The sequence below is a fragment of the Molothrus ater genome, chromosome 5 (genome assembly GCF_012460135.2).
Source record: "Molothrus ater isolate BHLD 08-10-18 breed brown headed cowbird chromosome 5, BPBGC_Mater_1.1, whole genome shotgun sequence".
In the NCBI taxonomy this organism is placed as follows: Eukaryota; Metazoa; Chordata; class Aves; order Passeriformes; family Icteridae; genus Molothrus; species Molothrus ater.
This window is the reverse complement of record NC_050482.2, coordinates 58430548-58452607: the sequence shown is the minus strand read 5'-3', so window position 1 is coordinate 58452607 and position 22060 is coordinate 58430548. Positions and strand designations below refer to the sequence as shown.

At 44.0% G+C, this 22060-nt stretch overlaps 2 protein-coding genes across 3 annotated transcripts; one reads left to right on the top strand and one right to left on the bottom strand.

Moving 5' to 3' along the window:
• The first annotated feature begins 2172 nt into the window (after positions 1-2172).
• Positions 2173-11220, top strand: TIGAR (TP53 induced glycolysis regulatory phosphatase). 2 transcript variants are annotated; one of them, XM_036405054.2, is made up of 6 exons: positions 2173-2306; positions 3640-3677; positions 5530-5651; positions 8165-8242; positions 9204-9319; positions 9759-9871. In XM_036405054.2, exons 1-6 carry the CDS (start codon positions 2275-2277, stop codon positions 9760-9762), a joined length of 390 nt encoding a protein of 129 aa, XP_036260947.1. In that variant the 5' UTR covers positions 2173-2274; the 3' UTR covers positions 9763-9871. The 2 variants fall into 2 exon arrangements, with proteins under 2 accessions (XP_036260947.1, XP_036260946.1); XM_036405053.2 differs by having other exon boundaries at positions 2175-2306; positions 9204-9314; positions 9759-11220.
• Positions 11221-17435: 6215 nt separating this feature from the next.
• Positions 17436-21005, bottom strand: FGF23 (fibroblast growth factor 23). The gene is made up of 3 exons (XM_036405065.1): positions 20777-21005; positions 18445-18548; positions 17436-17873 (listed from the first exon to the last, which is right to left on the bottom strand). The coding sequence occupies exons 1-3, from the start codon at positions 21003-21005 to the stop codon at positions 17436-17438; spliced, it is 771 nt and encodes a 256-aa protein (XP_036260958.1).
• Between the last annotated feature and the right edge of the window lie 1055 nt (positions 21006-22060).

Below are 22060 nucleotides of genomic sequence, written 5' to 3'. Positions count from 1 at the left end.
TTCAGACAAAGTCTGTCACAAATTTTGCCTGAAGGGCTGTCACTTTTGCAAAAGGACCTGCACTTTTAGTGTGCACTTAGAAGTGTACTTTCATACTTTCAGTATGCACTTAGAAGAGATCTTAACAGTGTAGGCTCATGTTTGATCCTCTAAACCACGTGTGAGACACAGCTGGAGTTTTACCACCGCAGCAAAACACAATTGTTTTTAATGGTGATACAATAGAAACAGGTCAGAGCTGATTCAGTTTGCACTGGCTCATTTACAGGCAAGACTGTCACTTGTGTCATCACTTGAAAATGTCAGTTCCGAAATCTATGGAGGAGAGGCACTGCAGAAATTGAGGTTAATGCCACGCTGCGAAAGGAAGATAAAAAGGAAACTAAACAGACACAACTCTTGCATTAAATATTTAAATTTTGCACCTGCTTTAAACAGCTATTGAAACAAATTACGTTTCAGTCTCCATTTAGAATGTATTTGGTGTTAAAGCACAAACCACTTTCAAACTGAGGTCAGACCTCTGGGCAACCCAGAAGAATTTCTTGGATTTTTAGATAGCATTTATTCGATCCAGTTGAGAAATCCTGAAGGAAATACATTCAGCTGACCAACTAATATTTTGGTTAATCACACTGTATGTAAGCCATAAAACTTCAGCTTCCTGAGGGAAAAAGGATGAGTTCCAGTCACTTCTTGCTTTACTTTGTCCATTTTACCAGCAGGAATTTCTAGGCTGCCTAGAGAAGCTGGGGCTGCCCCTGGGTCCCTGGCAGTGCCCAATGCCAGGTTGGACAGGGCTTGGAGCAACCTTGTACAGTGGAAGATGTCCCTGCCCATGGCAGGGGGTTGGAACTGGATGATCTTTAAGGTCCCTTCCAAGCCAGGCCATTCTGTGATTCTATGGGTTCTGCAGGACAAGACCAGTGTGGTCCCAGCTGGATGTGGGTGCTGACATCTCACACTGCTCTGCCTTGGAAATTGCTGCTTTAAACTATTCCTTGGAACCAGCTCTCCTTTGGTGATGGTTACTCCGGGGTGTGATTTGGCTGCCCAGGCTTCTAACTGACTTGTGAGTAATGCCTTTTATCCATCTATATATAAATATCAATGTATTGATACCACTCTGAGCAAAGTGCTGCTGCCAATCAGTGTTAACTGAGCTGATGTAACCAGAGTGAACATCACCAAGCATTCTGTGTGTTCTGCAAAGGGGCAAACTGGGTCGATCCCCTGGTGCCGGTGCGGAGGAACACACTCGGTGCAGGGAGCGCGGGGTGCAGCTGCAGTGGAGCTGCAGGCTGAGCTCCGGAGCAGCCCAGCTGAGACAAGAGGCTGGGAAATGCCAGCCCCTCGCCCAGCACAGCGCCCTGTGGCACCGGGCAGGGGATGGACTCTCAGAGACACGGCAGGAGATGAAAACCCAGACTTTCCTACCCTTAATCTGTGAGACTGTAAAAGCGCAGGGGGTCCCTTGTGCTGCGTCCCTCCTGCAAGGCCACCAGCTCGGGCTGTTGTTTTGTCATTTAGTAATTGCACTGCGACTGAAGGATGTCACGGAACTGAACACCTGAGACTCTGGTAAGGGAAACCTGGAATGGAGCCAGTAAGGAAACCCGGTCCGACTGGGAGTGCGGGGGATGCAGCTGGGAAGGGGCTTCAGTCCCAGCTCAGGCGCTGCGAGTGTCACTCCAAGCGGCTCCGGGATGCCTAGACCAGGAAGCTTCCTTAACACCAGCGTCATGAGACGATGCGAAACCCGGAATTTTAAGGCGAAAACCTCCTGATTGCAATTGCAGAGTGAGAATGCGGAACCATTTAGGGTGCAGCAGTCCAGGTGTAAACCTCGCCCTGCCACGCTCACCACTGACCCTGTCCGCAGGCGCCACATCCACGGGCGCTCAAATGCCACCGGGGCGGTGACTGCCCCGCAGCCTGTCTGATGCTGCTTATCCCTCTGGGAGAAGGCTTTCTTCCCGACGCCCAACCCGAGCCTCCCGTGAGGCCGTTCCCTCTCGTTCCGTCGCTTGTGGCGTGGGAGCAGTGCCAGCCGGCGCCGACCATCACGGAGCCATAAACCCTTCCCGGATCCTCCTTTTCTGCCGGGAGCCGCCTCCGGTGACGTCAGAGCAGCACGCGGGGCGGGGGCATGACGTCACGGCGCGGCGCGCGGCGCCGCAGTGCGGGCGGTGGGACGTGCGCTCACCTGGGGTCCACCTGCGCACATCTGGGCACATCTGTGCTCACCTGGGCTCCCCTGCGCTGCCGTGCGCCATGGTTCGGTTCGGGCTGACGGTCGTGCGGCAGTGAGTACCGCCCGCGCACCCCCGGCGCTGGCCGTGCCCCGGCGGCCGCGTCCCCTCCTCGGTCACGGGCAGCGGGAGGGGGGAGCTGAGCAAAAGCTCTCAGGCGGGGCAAGGGTGGTGTGAACCTTTTTCCCGTGAAACGTTAAAGTGGTTGTGACTCGGGTGGAATTCCTAAGGTGACTTTTTCTCCCGCTCTGTTGGCAGAGGTTTGTACCTGACTGAACCAAGTAGCTCCAGCTCCCTGCAGCTGTCAGGAGAAAACTCTTTAATTTGTAGGAAGGCTGAGCTTTTTTTCTCCTTTACTATAAGCCCCGGAGGCAGCAGGGCAGGGGGGATTCTACCCCTCTGCCCCTGCTCTGCTGAGCCCCCCCTGCAGGGCTGCATCCAGCCCTGGGCCCAGCACAGGAAGCACAGGGAGCTGCTGGAGCCAGGCCAGAGCAGGGACACCAAGGGGATCAGAGGGATGGAGCAGCTCTGCTGTGAGGAAAGGCTGAGGGAACTGGGATTGATCAGCCTGGAGAAGAGAAGGCTTTGGGGTGACCTCAAAGATGGAGAGAGACACGTGACAAGGGGCCCGGAGTGACAGAACAAGGGGGAATGGCTTCACACTGACAGAGGGAGGCTTAGATTGGCTGTCAGGTACAAAAAGTTCCCTGTGAGGGTGTTGAGGCCCTGGCACAGGGTGCCCAGAGAAGCTGTGGCTGCCCCATCCCTGGCAGTGTCCAAGGCCAGGCTGGCTGGGACTCTGAGCACCCTGGGATAGTGGCAGGTGTCCCTGCCCATGGTAGGGGGCTGGAACTGGATGATCTTTAACGTGTTTTCCAACCCAGTTCATTCCATGAGTCTATGATTTCTTCTGCTTTGGCTTCCTAGGCTCTCTTTCTTCCAGGTGTGCAGCTCTGCTGCTACCCTTGATAATCTCTGGAACTGCTTCCCTGTAAAGTTCAGAGAACCAGCTGCAGCACATGCTTGTCAAAAGAAGGCTCCAGAGTCTTCCTGCAGCTTTGTTCTCTCCAGCATGGAGGTCTATTTGTTAGAGATAAATTGTGCTGCATTTCTGATAAATTTAAGAAATCACTTCTCTTCCTTTTACTCCAGATGGCTTTGTCTCATTAAAAGCTGAGAGCATGATTGGAATTGATTTGAAAAAAATTTTTTTTGTTATAAAATCTTCATGTGCATTGTTTTGAAAATGGTTTGTGCTGCATTGTGGCTCATTTTTTTACATTCAGGTGCTGCTGTTTCTTGTTGGTATTTAATACAACAATGTTTTTGAAAATCCACTTAAATTATGACAAGTTAATTTTTTGTTGTTGTTTACATTCTCTTTCAGTGGAGAAACGAGATACAACAAAGACAAGATACTGCAAGGTTAGTATGAGTTATTCTGTTACCTGGTTAGAGATGGAGAATCATGGTGAAATCCTGTCACCAACTGCTCAAATATCATTAAGCAAAAATACTGTAAACCTTTAGAGACTTTATGTGTAAGCCAGGACATGGCTTTCATAATGTTACAGAAGATTTTAAGTCACCCTCCACAGAATATCAACAGATGCTGATGCACATTGTGTTTTAACAGGAGTATTAGAAGAGTTCCTTTTTCTACACAGAGAAAAAATATGTTGCATGTTGCATGTGATCAAATAAAATGGTAGCAGCACCTTTTACTAAGGACTCCATAGCACTGTGTTAAATCCCAGTAATAGGAAGTTTGGGAAAAGGGCTTCTGGGAAAAGGAGCTGCAGAAGGATGGGTAAAGATCCTGATGTGAAGGGAGCTGTTCTCTCAAGAAAGGAATCTGTTACTTGCAGTAAAAACCTGCAGTAGGGCAAGGGAGAATAAAATGTAAAGGTTGTTTAAATGCTTGAATTGTTCAATCCCAGCTCTTTCTAGGAAGGCAGTCTTGATTAGACACATTTAAAACTGGATTTCACCTTTGTGGCTGCTGGCTTGTACACCCAGAACTGAGCACACTGAGCTGCCTGGATGTCTGCTGTAGGAAAATCATGGTTGGGGTTCTACTCTGAATAAATGAGCTTTCTACAATACTTCATGTTGTGAAGGAGAATTGTGCTTCCAGATTTTCCTCTCTCTGGCATTGCCATTTACAATTCTTGCAACATGGATTTGTGCTCATAATAAAATGAGTAAAGAATATTCCCCTGCTTTACTTGCTTAAAAATGTTGATGATGTCTTTTGATTTCCTAGCTCCTTGGGTCAAATGATGTGTATAGGGCTCCTCTCCAGTGTGGAGAGAACATAGCTTCTGTTTTTGAGCAAGCCTCTTCTGAACAGAGAGGTGTAAGCCTTCAGCAGCACACTGGGGTCAGACGTCTCACATGTCTGAATTACAGATGAGGTGCTCAGAACTCAGGTTCTGGACTTCTGGTGTCCTGTTTTTTGCTGTTGGATTGTGCATTTTCTGGGTGAAAGTAGTTTGTTTTCTTTGTTCTGAATCTGTTGGGAATTTCACTCTGTCTGCTCTGGCTTCCTGCAGAACTAGAATGGGTAAAAGGTGTGGATGTAGCAATCTGTTACACGTTTGTCCCTCCGCCACAGTTCTGGGTTCTCCTGCAGACTCTGAGCTGTGTGGCAGGAGCACAGCTGTCCAACTCAGGCTGGATTTCCAAAGTGCTGCTTCTCTCAGCACTGTCCTAGAGCTCTGTGACCAGTTATTCTCACAGACTTCCTGGCTGGAAACAATTTTTGGGAGGTTTGCTGCTTTGCAGCTGGGTTTGCTCCAGCTTGTGTGAGCATTACTGTCAGCATGTGAGATGGAGAGAAAGAGACCACAGTGGATTGTGTTTGCATCTCATTCTCTCAGCAGTATTGTGGTCTTATTTTCATTTAACAAATCTGTTTATGGAGTTTCAGCTGTGAGATACCTCTTGCAGGAACTAGTGACCCTTCTAAAAATGGTCACATATATTAAATGTAGGTCTCTGTCTTATGTTTAAATTTGTCAAAGGTATAGATTAATGTAATTATCATTGATAATGATCCTTCTGTCTTCCTAGACTTTACTCTTTTTTATCATTAAATATGTGTGACTGAATGTAAGGAACACCAGAAGAGCAGTGACTTTTCGTAATGATTGGCTTTGCTAAAGAAGAAAGATTTTCTTATGACTGAGCAGTTTCTTTATTGCTGACATGCCAGTCAGCTGCTAAATAGTCTAAAATTTGCATGTTTTAATGCTGTGGGATTTTTGTTTTGTAGGTCAAGGAGTGGATGAGCCACTCTCTGCAACTGGTTTCAGGCAAGCAGATGCTGCTGGTTTATTTCTCAGTAATGTGAAGTTTACCCATGTCTTTTCAAGTGACCTCCTTCGAGCAAAGCAGGTAAGTGCTTCTTGAGGCAACAGCTGACTCCCAAATCTAGTGTTTATTTGCTGTTGGTGATGCAAAAATATTGCAGTGACAGAGCCAAAAGCTGCCTCTGGATCCCTGGAAGTGTCCAAGGCCAGGTTGGATGGGGCTCTGAGCAGCCTGGGATAGTGGAAGGTGTTCCTGCCTGTCGCTGGGGGTTGGAACTGGGTGATCTGAAAGGTCCCTTCCAACACAAACCAGTCCATGGTTCCATGATTTGCTGTTATTTTATATGGACATTGTTCTTGCTAAAGGAGTAATGGGGACTTGGTGGTCCCCATCATCACAGACAGAACTGAGTCTTTCTCTAAGAAGCAAACCAGACTGGCTGTGACATGGTTGTGGTGTCCCAGGCACTGTGGCTGTGTGCTGTGTTCTTTTGAGGAGTGCAGACCAATGCAGGCAAGGTCGAGTTTTGCTGTGAAATCAGTACAAGATCATTAAATGGGCAGAGATGTTGGATTTTGTCAGGCATCTTACACCTCTTGCCTTGATGCAGTAAATATACAATACAGATTAAATAAAGAGGAAAAGTTACTACATGGGATTATATGTGACCTTGTGTGCAGAATTATGAAATACTCAAAATTAGGGAACCAAAACTTTTAAAGTTAGAGGTTGGCTGTTCTAGGAAGGTCATGTCTCCTGTGGAGGCCCTATCTTTAATTCTCTCTTCTGTTACTGATTCTGTGTTTTCAAGAGACCTGTAGGGGGTTGAAACTCCTAAGCCATTCTTGTTTGCTTGCTTTTTGCTGTGTTGTCCTGCTAGAAGTCTGTGAAGCTGTGTTGTAAACCAGATCAACCAAATGTAGTATAAATCTCCTTTTTTTTCCCTCAAAACATACACCATCAACATTGCTCATCAGTTTTGCAGCACAATTCCAGAAACTGCTGTAGCAGCACAACTTAAGCAGAAAACAAGAGACAAGGAGGGGAGAGTGCAATAGTTGGATATTTTAAATATGCAGAATAGCTGCCTGAGTCACTTCCTTTTATGTATGTGAATGGCAGTGATGATATTTTAAAACATTAAGAGTGCTTTCTAACTTTCATAAAGCTGTCTGTGCTGTGTGCCTGCTTTATGGGAATTGGTTTGGGATATTTTTTCTTTTATTAGAGACAGCCTTTTCCAAGAAGAGCCCTTTCAGAATTGCACTCTGCTAATGTGAAAGACCTGAATTTTCTTTTGCATACAGGAAATGTATTTTGCCATTTGTTTGACAAGCTGTCCAGATGTTGGGAAAGCTTTCCCAAAGATGTGTAAAACTGAGGTTTCCATGTGGTCCATGTGCAGCTTCCTTGGCAGCTGCAGTTCTGTGAAGGGCCTGTTACTGTGCTATGCATATACACAAGGAAGTGGATTCAACCCTGTCTTTATTTCTGCCTTATTCTTTAAAAGAAGGTTAAAGTTCCAAGACCAAATTTGTCCTAAGCAATATGTTAAATGTGCCAGTAGTACAACAAGGCTGCTTATTTGTGCCAGAATCCAAGGAGCATTTTCAAAATGAGTTCTTTAAATGTCAGATTGATTGGGTGTGGATGTTTGCACAGCTCAAACTGCCTTGAAGCCAGTGCAGCCTTCCTACTTGGGTGCATGTAAGAACCAGGAGCAGCTGTCCTCTGGTTCCCAAGAAAGACAAGGAGAAGACCCAGTGGAGGCCACAGAGATGATGAGGGGTCTGGAGCATCTCTTTTATGAGGGAAGACTGAGGGAGCTGGGCCTGGTTAGTCTGGAGAAGATGGGATCTCATTAACGCATAGAAATATCTCCAAGGAGTGTCAGAGGATGGTGCCAGGCTCTTTCCAGTGGTGTCCAGTGACAGGATGAGGAGCAACGGACACAAACCAAAACACAGAAAGTTCCACCTTCTAACATGAGGAAGAATTTCTGTAAATCGAGGCTGGCAGAGCCCTGGAACAGCTGCCCAGGGAGGGCCTGGAGTCTCCCGCTTTGGAGACATTCCAATCCCACCTGGACATGCTCCTGTGTCACCTGCTCCAGGTGACCCTGCCTGGGCAGGGTGATCTCCAGAGGTCCCTTCCAGCCCTAAGGACTGGCTGTGGCAGCCAGACAGTGTCAGATGTTTTTTCAGTTGGATTAACTGAGCAGTTTCAGGGAACACAGCTGTGAGTCTGGCCCATGTAGTCCGTGTAAAGAATGTCCACATGACTGGTCTGTGTTGTATTCAACAGAAGATGTGGCTCTTATCCCAATAAACCCTGCTGGCCACCTCTCATGGGTGCTGTTTCTTCAGCTGTTCTGGACTTTGAATTGGGAAGGAACTGCCAGAAGATTGCAGCTTTTCTATTTTTATGGCCTGGCCTGGGCCATCTATCCAATTCTGCCAGACTGGTAGCTGAAAAACTTTCCGTTTTGTTGATTTGGGTTGTTGGATGCTGCTGATGGGATTCACCTTGGCTCTGGTGGTGTAGGGTGGTGTGTCTATGTTCTGTCCAGTTGATGTGACTGTATATTCACTTTTTAGACTGCTGCTGCCATTCTAGGGAAAAACAGGTTTTGCAAAGATTTGGAAATCAAGTACGATGCAAGACTGCGAGAGAGAGTAAGTGCAAAAGAATTTATCATCAAATATTGAACTATTTGAAAATGTAGTTTCTTGCTGATGGATATCTTGGCTTATTGAATGGTAGATTTAGCAGTGGAGAGCACTATTTGATGTGTTTTTAATCACTGGAAACTGAACAATTCACATCAGGGACAATAAATTGTTTGCAGAAGGGTGAAGCAGAGCCAAAACTAAGTGATAAATGTTGTAACTATGATGCTTTAATGGTTTCAATAAGATAAGGTTTAGTGTTTAAGGAGCAGAAAGTGATTGTAGCCTTTCCTGTTTGAATTTTTTTTCTCTGAGACATTCCAGTTCTTCACTTGAAATCAGCAAGGCCTTATTATTTACTTTTAATTGTGAGGGTACTTGTGTGGATTTGTTTCCTTTTTTTAATGTCTTTTTCAAAAATTCTGAATTGAAGATGGATCCATCCTCTGTTGTGAAGACTTCACAGGTCTTCAGAGAAAATACTGGTTTCTAACATGTGAAAAATAATTCCCTGTAGCCTTTTTGCAAGCAAAAGGAAAATGGAGTTTATCCTCATGTGCAGGGCTTCGTACAGAAGCATTTGCACTGTGACCTCAGTCACAAAGACACTTGAATTTTGTATGCTGAGGATGAGTGTCAGTGGAAGAAAAAAATCTCCACACAAAGATCAGGCTGAGCATCATGTTTTGAATGTCCATGCTTTAAATGAGATGCTGCTCTTAGTGTATTTGTCTACTGAGCATATATATCGATATCTATATATATTTATATATATATCTGCTGTTTAAATGGGTACCTATAAAGATATTTCCTCACCCAAATTTGGGATAAAATGTAAAAGGTAGCTATGCCTTGGGAATCCAAGAAAACAAAGCTGAAGCTTCACAAAGGGAAGAGCTGTTTGCAGCCTCTGGAAGGGGTACAGGAGACCTGACACATCCTGCCAAACCCCGTTTTTCCCTTACAGAAATACGGTGTTGCAGAAGGAAGGCCTTTGGCTGACCTCAAGGCTATGGCAAAGGATGCTGGAGAGCAATGTCCTTCATTCACACCTTCTGGAGGAGAAACACTGGATGAAGTATGGTATTTATTTATTTATTTATTTATTTATCTATTTATGCCCTGCTTTCTAGGCTTTTTTAGCAGTGCAATTGCAGCTATTGGGAGCTTCCCACTGAGAGCTCAGCCCAACCAGAGATACTCTCTAAGCTAAAAAATACTGCTTGGTCTGATAACAGTGGCTGCCAAGTGGGGAATCTCTTTATAACTAAAATACTGATTTTGAAACTGACTCCTCATGAAGCTCTGGCTCACAGGAGGGTGATAGCAATTGTTCTCTGCAGGGCAGAGGAGTTTGCACAGCAGTCAGTAACTTACACTGTCTTCTGAGCCTTGTCTGTGAGAAATCTTTGTCTTGTAGCTGAAGTAGTTTTGTGTCTGATTTCTGAAAGGCCAAATCTGTGCTTGCTTCACAACAATCTCTTCGTTCTTCACAACATTCCCTTCCGGCCTTTCCCTGCAGGTGAGAGAGCGTGCGAGGGATTTTTTTGAATTTCTCTGCCAGCTGGCTGTTGAGTTGGAGCAGAAGGAGCAAGGCAAGCCTGGTGCCCCAGGCAGGAGCTCAGGAACATCTGGAGAACAGTTTGTTTTCCCTTGGACAAACCACTGCAGTGAGGCGGAGCCCAGCTCTGCGGGCAACGGATCTTCCACGGTATTAGATGCCAATATTTTGGTGGTGAGTCATGGAGCCTACATGAGGAACTGGATTGGCTATATGGTTTCAGATCTCAACTGTACCTTACCAGCAAATTTAACCAAGTCCCAGCTGTCTTCTGTCAGTCCCAATACCGGAGTCAGTCATTTCATTATAAAACTTGAAAACGGGAATTTGTTGAAGCCCAATATCACATGTGTCTGTCTGAACCAAGACTCTCACTTAGTGGATGTGGGAGCTGAATGTGTAGCTTCAAAAGTGTTTTAAGAGTCTCTGTGGGGGGAAAGTGGGATTAGATCACAATTTTGCTAAACTAGGGAAAAGTATCTGTAGTAATTACTGGGATTGACTGGAATTGCTGACATTAAACTGCAAAAAGGGAGACATGCAACTGCTTGTCATCCTAAAAACTACAATTTGCATGGTCCTAGTGCCCAGAATAAGTTGGCAGTAGCAAAATAAAACAAATATTCTCTGTTCTCAGAAGCATAATACTTGCAGTCACTTGCATATCTGCTCCTACAGCACATATTTCAAACAACTCCTTTGCATTACTCCATAATTATTTTGGTTACCTCCAAGTGAAAGGGTTGGGGAGAAGAGAGGAGTGGTACCTCAAAGCTGAGCTATACTGTATTCTTGTTTTATTACAAAATGCTGTATTGTAATATGAAACGTACATGTTGTCTTAAAATAAATTTTTGAATGCAATAGTAGAACCCAAGAAGGAGCATTGCCCAGTGGGACAGACTTGGTGCAGAGCCAAGGGATGTGACTCTGACACTGAATATCTGCGAGACTCTGGGCAAGTCTCCTTTCCATTTGTAATGTGGGAATGATGATAAACCTACCTCGCCAGGAGTATTTTCCTAAGAAATTGTTCAGGTTGTCGAGATCTCTGTTGAAGAGCACTGTACACAAACACAGAGTATTTATTTTTAGCTGTGATCAGGATGAGGAACCTTGTGTGCACATAGTAGTGGTCTCTTTTCTGGAAAAGGGACTTTCTCTCTGGGGTGAGTTGTATTTGACTGGAATCCTTCTGTTAGCTGCAGTCATGCACTTGATCTATGAATATTTTTGCCTAGAATGAGGCAAGTTTGATTGTTTGGTGACTGTTGGTGTGAATACTGCATTCTTTCCCCACTGGGGTGTTTGTGGTGTTACAGTGTGAGCTTATCTGGTTTATGTTATTTATAAGATTCACGTATTTTTTTCTTCATTTGCATATTTTTGGCCTGTTAAAAAAATTAAAGACTCTTGAATAGAACTCCCATTTCATCTGTATTTCTTTTGAGGTAAAAATCGTTCTTAATATTGCCCTGTGAAGCTTTGCTCAGATCACATAACTTTTTTCCTTCGTGGCTAAAATGAGAATATGACTTTTGCATGGACGCCTCAAGCTCTTTGTGAATGCATCTTCCTGGAAGGCTCCTCAGTACTAACTTGATGGTCACAGCCAATGAAGAGAGCAAAGCTTTAATTATGACTTCTAACAGAGTTAATGGTAGGAGTATGGGGCAGGAGTTCATTCTGAATTTGCCTGTCCCTGGTAGTGCCAGTTTATTTCAGGCATGCCACTTACACAGCAGGGAATTCTCCTGCCAGTGCTTTAAACTGCTGAAACTCCCCTGGAACTGCCACATCCTGAATTTTGCCAGTCATTCCATCAATTCTTCTTGGAACCAATCATTTATTCTTAATAGGGTTGAAAATATGAGAGGATGAGTGGAGATGTGACACATTTTTCTCCCTAAGTCTGTCATTTCATCAAATGTTTCAAAACACACTTGTGATTGGGGTGCTTCTCACTTTAAAAGGTTTCTTTATCTTTCTTGCCTGCTCTCAAGCAGGTAATTAATATTTCGTTCTTGTTGATGATCCCATAACTTAGGAGAACATCTACTTTGTTAAATGCTTTGCCACTGCTTGGGTCACACTATTCCCAGAGGGATTTTTGACTCTTCCTCTATAATAAGCTTTACCTTCTTTTTTTGTATTTATAGGTCATTAAAATTTAAATCCAGCCTAAGGAACCTGTGATTGTTTTCTCTAACTTGCTGTTACCAAATTCTTTCCTCTGGCAAGTAGATGGTACTGTGGTGTCTAACAAGGAAAAATACCAAAGGGTGAAACCACTCAGGTTTTCTGAACAGCTCCTATCTTAAATGAAGTCACATTTTTCAGTGAAAATGCATCAGAATCTCTGCAATCAGACTTTGTAAAACACACTAAAATGCTGCAAACACATCTGCCAGTGGCCAAGGGAGTACAAGTAATCAAGAGTGTCAACAGTTGCCCAGATGTGCTTTTCCCCTCAGTATCTGCTGTTGACTTTGCTGGAGACAGGATGCCAGCCTAGGTAGGCTTATAGCCTGCCCTAAAATAGTTGCATCTGTTATTTCTCCTTTGTTATGTCACATGTCAGGTTCTCTCTGCATTAAAAAGTCACTCATTTTGGAAGCTTCTGAAGCTAATTCTAAAAGCTGTTTTCTTTAGGTATGTGTATAGTACTGCTCTTTTTAAGTTTTTACATCAACACTGAGACTAAATCTTTTTTTGGTCAAGTGACTCTTGTGCATATGTACAGTAAATCTGTACAGTTTATTGGGATCATGGGAAAGGAGAGCTGCAGCAATAGATGGGTCTGTTAGGAATAGTAACGGAACATAAATATTTGAGGGACTACTCAGTAGTGGCAATGGATGCTGGCTCCATCTCCTCACAGGTCTGCCTCTCCTTGAGCAGCTATCAGGCAGAGGGCTCTGGTAGTACCACAGTTTCCTTCCTCTAAAGCAAAGATATTTTCTCTATTCCCACAGTTCTCTGTTGAAGACTGTTGTGCAGATATAGTCCTGCCTTTGCAAAAGGAGGAGGGTTTTTCCTTTTTAGAAAAATTTAGAACATAATTTAAATAGATGCATTCTATACCCAAGCTTTTGGCTGCCTCAGATCCGCAACCCATATGCCTAGACTTAAAATATATCAGATTTCACCCAGATGTGTCCTGCTTTTGAGGGCTTTGGCCATGAGTTGGAGGTTTTTAGATCTTGGTAATCCCAGGCAAATGGCAGCTGCATGGCACAAATGAACTTCACAGTGATCTGTGAGCTGCTTCTCTGGTATCCATGGATATGGCAGAGCCACTGTAGGGCATCTGTGTGTGTGTGGTGACTCCAGTGCCATTCAGGAGGGTCTCATGTGACAGCTCTGCTGTCACCTGCAAACAGCTCTGGGGTTCCTGGGGTGCAGGGACCTCATGTGGCAGTGCACCACTTGCCTGAGTGCCAGAGCCTAGCAGGGGGGCTCTGAGGGCACTGAGCATAAGGCACAGGAGAATGCTGGGATAAAACGCAGGAATCTTGAGCAGGCTGGTACTGGTCACCAAAGGAATGCTCCAGGCAGAACTCTTTCTTTCTGGTGCCCAGTTGGGTCATCCAGCCAGAGCTGAATGGGAGCAGGGTGGTGCAGCACGCTTGACTGTAATAAGTCCTGAATGTGTTTTGGAACAGCTGGCCGTTGAAAAGTGAATTTACTGAATTTAAAAGCTGAGGTGAAAAAAGCATTAAATAATGGTTAATGGAACAAATTCTGAAGGAGAAAGTAATTACAGACATGAGAGGTAAATGAAACCTGGAATCTAATTAAATGAGTTTATACCATAAGTAGTTCACACCCTACTAAATGTGTAGTTCTTTGATGAAGTAACTAATGTATAGGCAAGGGACAAATTAAATATGATCTAGGTGAATCTTAATGGAATGCCACAATGGAAATGCCACAGTGGAAACCATCAGCTCAGCTGGTAAAGATAAATGTTGCTCAGGAGAACAAACATGGTGAAGAAGGTATGCAAGGAATTAGTGGGCATAGAAGTAGTAATGTCTAAGGTCAAGCACTGAGCTGGAGTAAAGCTGCTATTTAGGGCCCTTAGGGGGCAATTTTTTTTTGTAATTATTTTGAATAAAAATACAGGAATATGAAATATTAGCGAGAAGGCATCATCGATAACTATGTGGGGCAGAATAGCATGCAGAGGAGGAAATGATGAACTTCCAATCTTAAAACTGCTTGAGTCTTCACAGAATGGCTCAGGCTGGACTCTGAGAGTGGCTCATGTGGTGCCACTTCCCTGCTCCAGCAGGGCCATCCCAGAGCACAGGGCACAGGATTGTGTCCAGATGGTTCTGGAATATCCCCAGTGAGGAGACTCCACACCCTCTCTGTTCAATCTGTTCAGTGCTCGGTCGCTGCCCAGGACAGAAGTTCTGCCTCCTGCCCAGGTGGAACCTCCTGGGCTCAGTCCCTGCCTGTTCCTCTGGTGCCATTGCTGGGCCCCTGGAGCAGAGCCTGGGCCCTGCTCGGAGCCCTCCCTGCAGAGGCTTTTAATTTGCCAAATATGTTTTAGCCCAAGATCTTTGAGCCAGGATCACAAATAATTCCCAGCAGGACTGAACTGACAGACCTGTGGTTTCCCATTGCTTGTACAAGACATTTCCCAATTGAAGTTAAAATCCCTTCATGGTCAATCTAGACCTACTAAGACACTGTTTTTCTCATCATCTTTCACAGAACTTTTATATTTGGGGTGCATGAAACATTTAGGAAGCTGAAACCTGTGAGGCTGGAAGTCACAGGGGACAGCAGCACACAAAAATTTTCAGACACTGCTGCTACCATTTATTTGTTCACTCAAGTACTTTTGGAAGGAGGAGCTTGAACAGACAATGCAGAATCCACCATTTGGAGATAATGGAAAAGTTTATTGGTACTTTTTAAAAAGGAAATAGTCTCTATAATACATTATTATAAATACTTATAAATATTCTGCAGGATTTAAGACCCACTCAAATAAATAAATAAATACTGTGACATAAATAAGTAATGTTTTCTTACTAGCTGGTGTTTGCCAGCATCTCCATTGAAGAATAAATTCTTTTAAGTTTTGATGCAGTTGCCTATAGTTACATTTATGGTTTTTTGATGGAAAATCCACCCTGTATTCACTCTTAGCTTACTTTCCCCCTGGCTACTGATAGAGTGAGCAAGCCTTCTTACTCTGTTCTAGTGTAGGAATTTAGAGATGGTCTACAGATTTAACCCCACCAATATTTCCCATCAAAATTTAATGTGGACAGAGCTTTTAATGGTTCCAGTTGTTGTAGGCGAGTTGCCTCAGTCCTCGAGAGGAGCTTCCAACAATTAATGCAAAATGCAAACTTTGCTGGTATACTTGAAGTCCAGAGCTCTCAAGGAGCAAAAGCCAAGAATAATGGTATAGGAATCAAGTAAAAAGATCAAAATAGAACATAAACAAAATCCCACCTCTCCACTGTATAGACAGCAAGTTAAAAAGCCTTGCTGTATTTTGAATAAGCAAGAAAAAGCACAACTGTCTGCCTGCCTGCAATTCCCTTAATTCCTTAGAATCACTCTTTTCCTTTAGAAGTTAATTCAAAACCACAGTAAGTTTAGAAAAACAAATTCCAGGAGATGCAACTCTTGGACTAATTCCGATCATTTGGTTTTCCTGTGCTCCTAAGTATTTATATTAATTAGGAATCTCTCCATCTAGGAAAACTATTCTAAGAGCAGAATCAGGGGACCTATGACTTTTCCAACATAATGGGTTGGATGTGGTAGATAAAGAGATATTGTGTACATATACAAATATGGGGGGAAAAGAAATTATTTTAAAAGCCGTCAGCAGTCCTGCTGCTGTGCTAAATCCAGAAAAAATTAAATGAAATCAAGAAGCCCAGGGGGTTCTTATTTTGATTTTGTTTCACTGATGTAACTCCAGTGGCTTCAGTGAACTACTTCATGAGAAAGAAAAAAAGAACAGCATCCAACCTAATTTTTTTTGTATGTTGCTATGAGCACACTGAGGAGCAGTGTATCACTTCAAATTGTTCTCAGGCTGATAAATACTTTAAATAAACAGAGCAGAAGAATCTGTGTTTTGACATACAAAAAATCCCTGCAAAATAAAACCCTCAAATCTCTGCCATACTGGGTTTTGTGCTGCTCATCGGTGCCTTGCACCTGACTTCTGCAGAGTTCATCAAGAACAGCTTTTTCAAAGTGAACTTACCCAAAGCATAAACCAAACTAGGGAGAAGGTTTTGTCACCATTAGAGATCTCCTGATTAATAGTAATTTCACTCCTACAAGTATAAAGCATCTGATACCTGCTCAGAACTGAATAAAAACATGGATGCTAACTGGACATTCCTTCTCTAAATACAAACCTAATTTTCACTCATTAGATGAGAATCTTCATTATAGTCTAAATATTAATCATTTGATCCTTATAAAACATATTTTTTTAAATTTTTCCCCTGTAGATTTCAGTATTATGCAAAACAAACTGTCCTATTAAACACACTACTGATTATTATTAATCCTGGTACTTCTCTCTTAGTTGGAAATATGAAAAACTAATGATCTTTATTTCCATATTGGGATTCTGGAATTTAGTAAATGTAGAACTGTGATAGAGAACCACTTGAGAGAGAGTGAGACTCTCCTCTTTTTTTCAAAACCTCAGTTTAGATTCAGTCAGAAATTGCTCTTTTTCCCCAGGACCCTTTAATCCTGTCCTGTTGTCCCATCAGTTCCTCCAGTTTTCCATGTTTGCTGCTCTTATAACAGCAGAATGCCTTTTTTTGACTCATATGGGTGAAAAGAGAATGAAGCTCCAACTTAAAAGCTAAAAACAAAGAATCACAGGTTGAAAGGGACCTTAAGGCTCATCCACTCCACTCCCCTGCCATGGACAGGGACACCTGCTACTATCCCAGGTTGCTCAGAGCCCCATTCAGCCTGGTCTTGGACACTTGCAGGGATGGGGCAGCCACAGCTTCTCTGAGCAACCTGTGCCAGGGCCTCACCACCCTCACAGGGAACAATTTTTTCCTGATATCCAATCTAAACCTACTCCTGTCAGTGTGAAGCCATTGCCCCTTGTCCTGTCCCTGCAATTTCTGATGAAGAGCCCCTCTCCAGCTTCCTTGTAGCCCCTTCAGACATTGGGTACATGACATGACAATTTTTAAATAATAAAATAACACACCACCTGGCAGTTTGTCTGCTGTGCTTGGGCAGGATGGTGCTAGTAAGAGATTCCCTGTTTCTGCTGGAATCTTGGATGCTCCAGGTCTCTACATCAGTAACATAACATCCGTTTCCCATTTCGTACAAGAGATTCCTTTTTTTGTTTGTTTGTTTTGATGTAAATTTAAGGTGATTCAGACCCCAAAAGATTTGGTTTGTGTCATTGTTTTATAAAATGGATCTTCTTTCCAGTAGAGCCCAAACTGGAAAAATCTGACTTGTACTTACAGACAGCAGTTTACTGACAAAACAAGATTCGAAGCTAAGGAACTTTTCCCAATGTCTCCCAGGTTTCTAAGAGCCACTTTGGCATTCAGGCTGAGTGTGACAGACAGTTCCTTTTGCCCCTGGTGAGCGCAGGGGCTGCGGTTATCTCGTGATGTAGAAGCGGGGGCTTGGGAACCTCCTGGCCTCCATCATAGCGTGGGGATCATCGGGGTTCACCACGTCGTTCTGGTTGATCCTCATGGGCTCCCTGGGCATGTGGGGGAAGTCTGCTGGCTGCTGCTGCAGGGAGCCAAACACTGGGGTCTTCCTCTGCGGGACCAGGATCTGGTGAGGATCTACGGGATCAACGTCTGCGCTCCTGGTGTGTCTGTGGGGCTCGGGGGTGTTGAATCGGAACAGAGGGATCTCATTCTTCCTGGACAAAAACTGGGAGTATGGTGGTGGATTCATACCAGGGGAGAAGGCTTGTTTAACTCTGCCTAAGCTCACCAAGAAGTGGTGTTTGGGGGATTGGTACACATCGTACCCGTTTTCCAGCGTCCTGTGGTTGAACACACAGTCCTCTTGGCTGAAGTAATGCTGAGGGGAAGAAATAGGACACTTGTGAGCAGAGGAGTCTGGTGAATTGCAAACACTGATTAAAGAGGGAAAGAAGGGTGAGATCTTGCAGCAGGTGTTTTTCTAATCTCCCAGGTCTGTGTCTGACCCAAATGCAGATCAGAGTTGCATGTCCATGCTTTCAGCAAAGGAATTTTAATGAAAAACCCTGTTTTCTTCCAGAGGGTCCCCACCCATGGCTCTGTGCTACAGATTGGTCCCTCACTGGATCTAATTTCTGTAATATGGGAAAGTAGGGGTTTTGTTGTTGGTGATGGTGGTTTTTTGTTTGGTTGGTTGGTTGGTTTTGTGGTTTTGTTTTTTGGGGTATTTTTGGCCTCATTTCCCCAGGCAGGAACTTAGATGATTTTTGTCAGCTCTACAACTTAATACAATCAAAGGAGAGAGCAAAGTTTGACCTAAGTGTCAGATCTTCTCTAACACTTCCCCCTCCACCTGCAGCTACCCAGGCTTGCCCTGGCTGGGGAAATGGGCACCACAGCAGCAGAATGCACTGGCCATTCAGCCTCAAGGCTTAGGAAAGGTCACTCACCGAGCCAAATATGTTTCCTTTCGTGTCCATACACAGGTAGCGCCCACTCTTCACACCTGTGATTATGACTGAGCCAGCACCCTCAGACTTGATCATTAGGGCACCTGTTCAGAACAACAAAAAGATCAAATCCATTTCAACAATGCATTTACAGATCCACAGATGCTCTGGCTGGAAGTGACCTCTGGGAGTTCAAACCAACCTCCCACATGACCTGGGACTGTTGCCCACCCTAAATCAGGTTTGCTGTGGCTTTGGAAAACTCCCAGGATGGAAGGCACCTCTCTGGTGCCTCAGGGTATCCTGTTCCAATGTGGCACTAACCTCCCAAAGACAACTTTTTTTCCCTCTGAAGTCTCAAATTGTGGTCTGAGGATATTGCCTTCAGTTCTGCCATTGCCCACATCCAGGGGGAGTTTGTCCCACTCATCTTTGTGACTGCCCCATGGTATTTTTTCAGTGGTGTCCAGCAGTGGCACCAGTGGAATGGGCAGAAACAGACACTCAGGTGGTAGTTCCACCTGGGCAGGAGGCAGAACTTCTGTCCTGGGCATTGACTGAGCACTGGACAGATTGTCCAGAGAGGGTGTGGAGTCTCCTCACTGGGGATATTCCAGAACCATCTGGACACACTCCTGTGCCCTGCGCTCTGGGATGGCCCTGCTGGAGCAGGGAGGTGGAACCAGGTAAACCCCTGTGGTGCCTTCCAACCTCAACCACTCTGTGATTTTGTCATTACATTGCCCTTAACATCCTTTTTACTGGACTAAAACCACAACAGATCATGATCAAGGCACCCTGAAAACCCTGTGCCAGACCAACTCCACCTTCTACTCATCCAACATGACCTAGGGTTGCTGTAGTGCTCCAAGAGCAATGTCACTGGTACCAGGTAAGTGGGAATAACAACTTTCCTTGATCTGCTCCTTGCACCTGACTCAGTGCCTGTTCCCTTGTCCCACCCAGGAGATCTGTGCACATCCAGGCCGTGCCACCACTTCCCTGGTGCAGAACTTGGCACTTCCCATTGTTGGTGGCAGCAAATCATTCACCCTCCCTCTCAATATCCCTTCTGATGTCTGATTTTGATCTTTCCTGCTCCACCATTCCAAATCCTGCTATGCTTGTTTCATGGCGTATATGGGAAAATGTGATATTTTGCTGTATGTTGTTCTCTAAAATCCCACACTGGTTCTTGACCAACATACCTAAAATGAGTTTCATAAAATCTTTTAATATGTAGCAAGAATAACAAGACAGTGCCAGCATTTCTGTGAGTGTTGATTATCAATTCCTTAAAAAATAGCAGAATGTGATCCTTTTTCCTCATTAATTAAATTATAACTTTAAAAACCATCCTTATTTACTTATGTAAAAGCTTCATTACCTAGACGTAGATTTTTAACTGAGTGTATAAAATAGATGTAATAATAATAATAGTAATAATAATATTAACAACATGATTTTATGATGCATAGCTGCTTGTGATTCAAATGCTGCTAAGAGAGAAGTATCTTTTAAATGCTGTAAAAGAACCCGAAGTCTTAAACCCCTTCCACATTTGTCTACTAACTAAAGAGTTTGGTCCAAGTATTTAGCAAAGGAAGAAGAATAAACTATTCTGTGTTGAAATAGAATAATAAAATATATAATTAAATAAACTCTGAAGACACAATTTGAGAACCTTTTAGTTATACTAGGGTATAGTTTCTTCTCATGAAAGAACCTCATGAAAGAACCTTCTCATGAACCCCAAAGGCTCAACACTTCTTTTATGCCAGTCTGGTCTTCCATAGTTTCCCCCTTTTTCACTGATCTTTGCATGCCATGTTCTGTGCACATTAAAACTTAACTTTTAGTAGTTCTCAGCCCTCCACCCCAAAATACAGATTTTATGGATGCCATCAGTTTTCCAGCATTGCTCTGGAGAGTTCCCTCAGTGCAGTTCCTTTGGTAAGCACCATCAGTGGGAAGCAGCTATTTACGGTATATCATTACCAGCCTCTAATAGGAGCTTCCTCCAGAAACTGGGGGTAAAATCATGAAGTGAAGGATAATTCAGGTGGTTTTTCCTTGCCGGGTATTACAGGAACCATAGGACTTTAGTTGTCCTAGTCAAGGAATGAAATTCCCTATCCACTAGATTTTTTTGGAGTGATTTTATTTGTTAAACAAAAGAAGAATTATGATGATGTGTATTTTCCATTCCATGGCTGTGCTCCTCTGCCTGCCTGCCTAATGAGTAGAGGGGATTTTCTATAGGTGGTGAGGAAGTAAAACAATATCCTTGTCCCTCCCCTGCTCCCATGGAGGTCTGTAGGAAGGCACTTACTGTAGATGGTTTGGTGAGGAGCGCCGTCGATGTAGCCATCAGCATTGATTTGGAGGTGGAAGCTGCTCCTCTCGGTGTCGGTGTAGAGGTGCATCAGGCGGTCTCCATTGCCCCAGCTGGGACTCAGCAGTGGAGAGGAGTTGGGAAAGGCAAGGGAAGCCTTCAGGCTGCAGAGTAAGAGGAGCAGGGAGCTGCAGGGAATGCCCTGGGGAATGGCTCGCCGCTCCATGGTGGGTCAGCGTCTGCTCCTCACCTCCCCTCGTGCCTGGAGTGTGAATCCTCAGACAGGATCCCTTCTTCTCTGCAGAGGCTTATAAAGGGCAGCAACATGACATCACACAGGAAAACCTTCTCCACATCCTTGATTTTTGGCAAAGCAACATTTTAAGTGTCCCGAAACCTCAAGGGAAGGATCTCTGGCTAAGGTGTGTGGGGGAAAAATGTAAGGTTTCTAAAGACAGCTCACGAAAGCTAATCATATGTTCAAATGTTATCTACAACCCTGTGACATCTGAAAGCTTCCCACGCCTCTACTGTTGGATCCAGGAAGGGCAATCCACTGCACTTGAACTGAAGGGAATGACCCTTTGGACCTGAATTATCTTTCTTTTTTGCCAGATGTGTTTATTCAGACTCCCACCTCCTCTCACCGTTTCCAAGCTGCATTCTGATTTAGTGGAAACATCAAATACAGCTAAAATTTTGTTGCAAATGTACCAAATGTTAGTATTAAGTTGTCCTGAGCCTGATTCCCCCTTCATTATGGTCTAAGTTCCGCACCAAGCCTGTTGGGGTGCTATTTGTGTGACTCCATTCAAGTGAAGGGAACTTGATATGAGCAGAGCCTACTTCAAATAAACTGTCCCTTTTCTTTCTCCTGTTTCCTTCTGAGTCACACAAATAATCTAAAGTTGGTCAAAACCAGCTGAAAATAATGTGTACAACACTTAAAAGCTGGATGTTTGTTTCTGCATTGCACATCTGGCTGGAGTTTGTAAAAAATGTTCCAAGATACAAGACCTGCTTCTCAGGTGTCCTGCCAGTGTTGTGGGTCTTTACAAACAAATTTTCTGATATCAAAAAAGATGGTTCCATTTATTACATGGAAATGCTGCACTAATGGGACACTGTATATGGGTGAATCAATGATAGGAGTGACAGGTTCCAAAACTCGACTGTGTTAAGGTTCCTTTCAAAATTTAATATAAACTTGACAAAAGTACCAAACAATAAATTAATATTTCCTTAATGAAACCTGAGGATTTTAACTGTAGCAGTGTTAGG

Coding starts and splice junctions, on each gene's coding strand:
- TIGAR (XM_036405053.2), top strand. CDS start 2,275: ATGGTTCGGTTCGGGCTGACGGTCGTGCGGCA. Junction 2,307..3,639: donor GGGCTGACGGTCGTGCGGCA/GTGAGTACCGCC, acceptor ATTCTCTTTCAG/TGGAGAAACGAGATACAACA. Junction 5,652..8,164: donor ACCTCCTTCGAGCAAAGCAG/GTAAGTGCTTCT, acceptor TTCACTTTTTAG/ACTGCTGCTGCCATTCTAGG.
- FGF23 (XM_036405065.1), bottom strand. CDS start 21,005: ATGGAGCGGCGAGCCATTCCCCAGGGCATTCCCTGCAGCTCCCTGCTC. Junction 18,549..20,776: donor TCCTCACCAAACCATCTACA/GTAAGTGCCTTC, acceptor TGTTCTGAACAG/GTGCCCTAATGATCAAGTCT. Junction 17,874..18,444: donor AAGGAAACATATTTGGCTCG/GTGAGTGACCTT, acceptor TCTTCCCCTCAG/CATTACTTCAGCCAAGAGGA.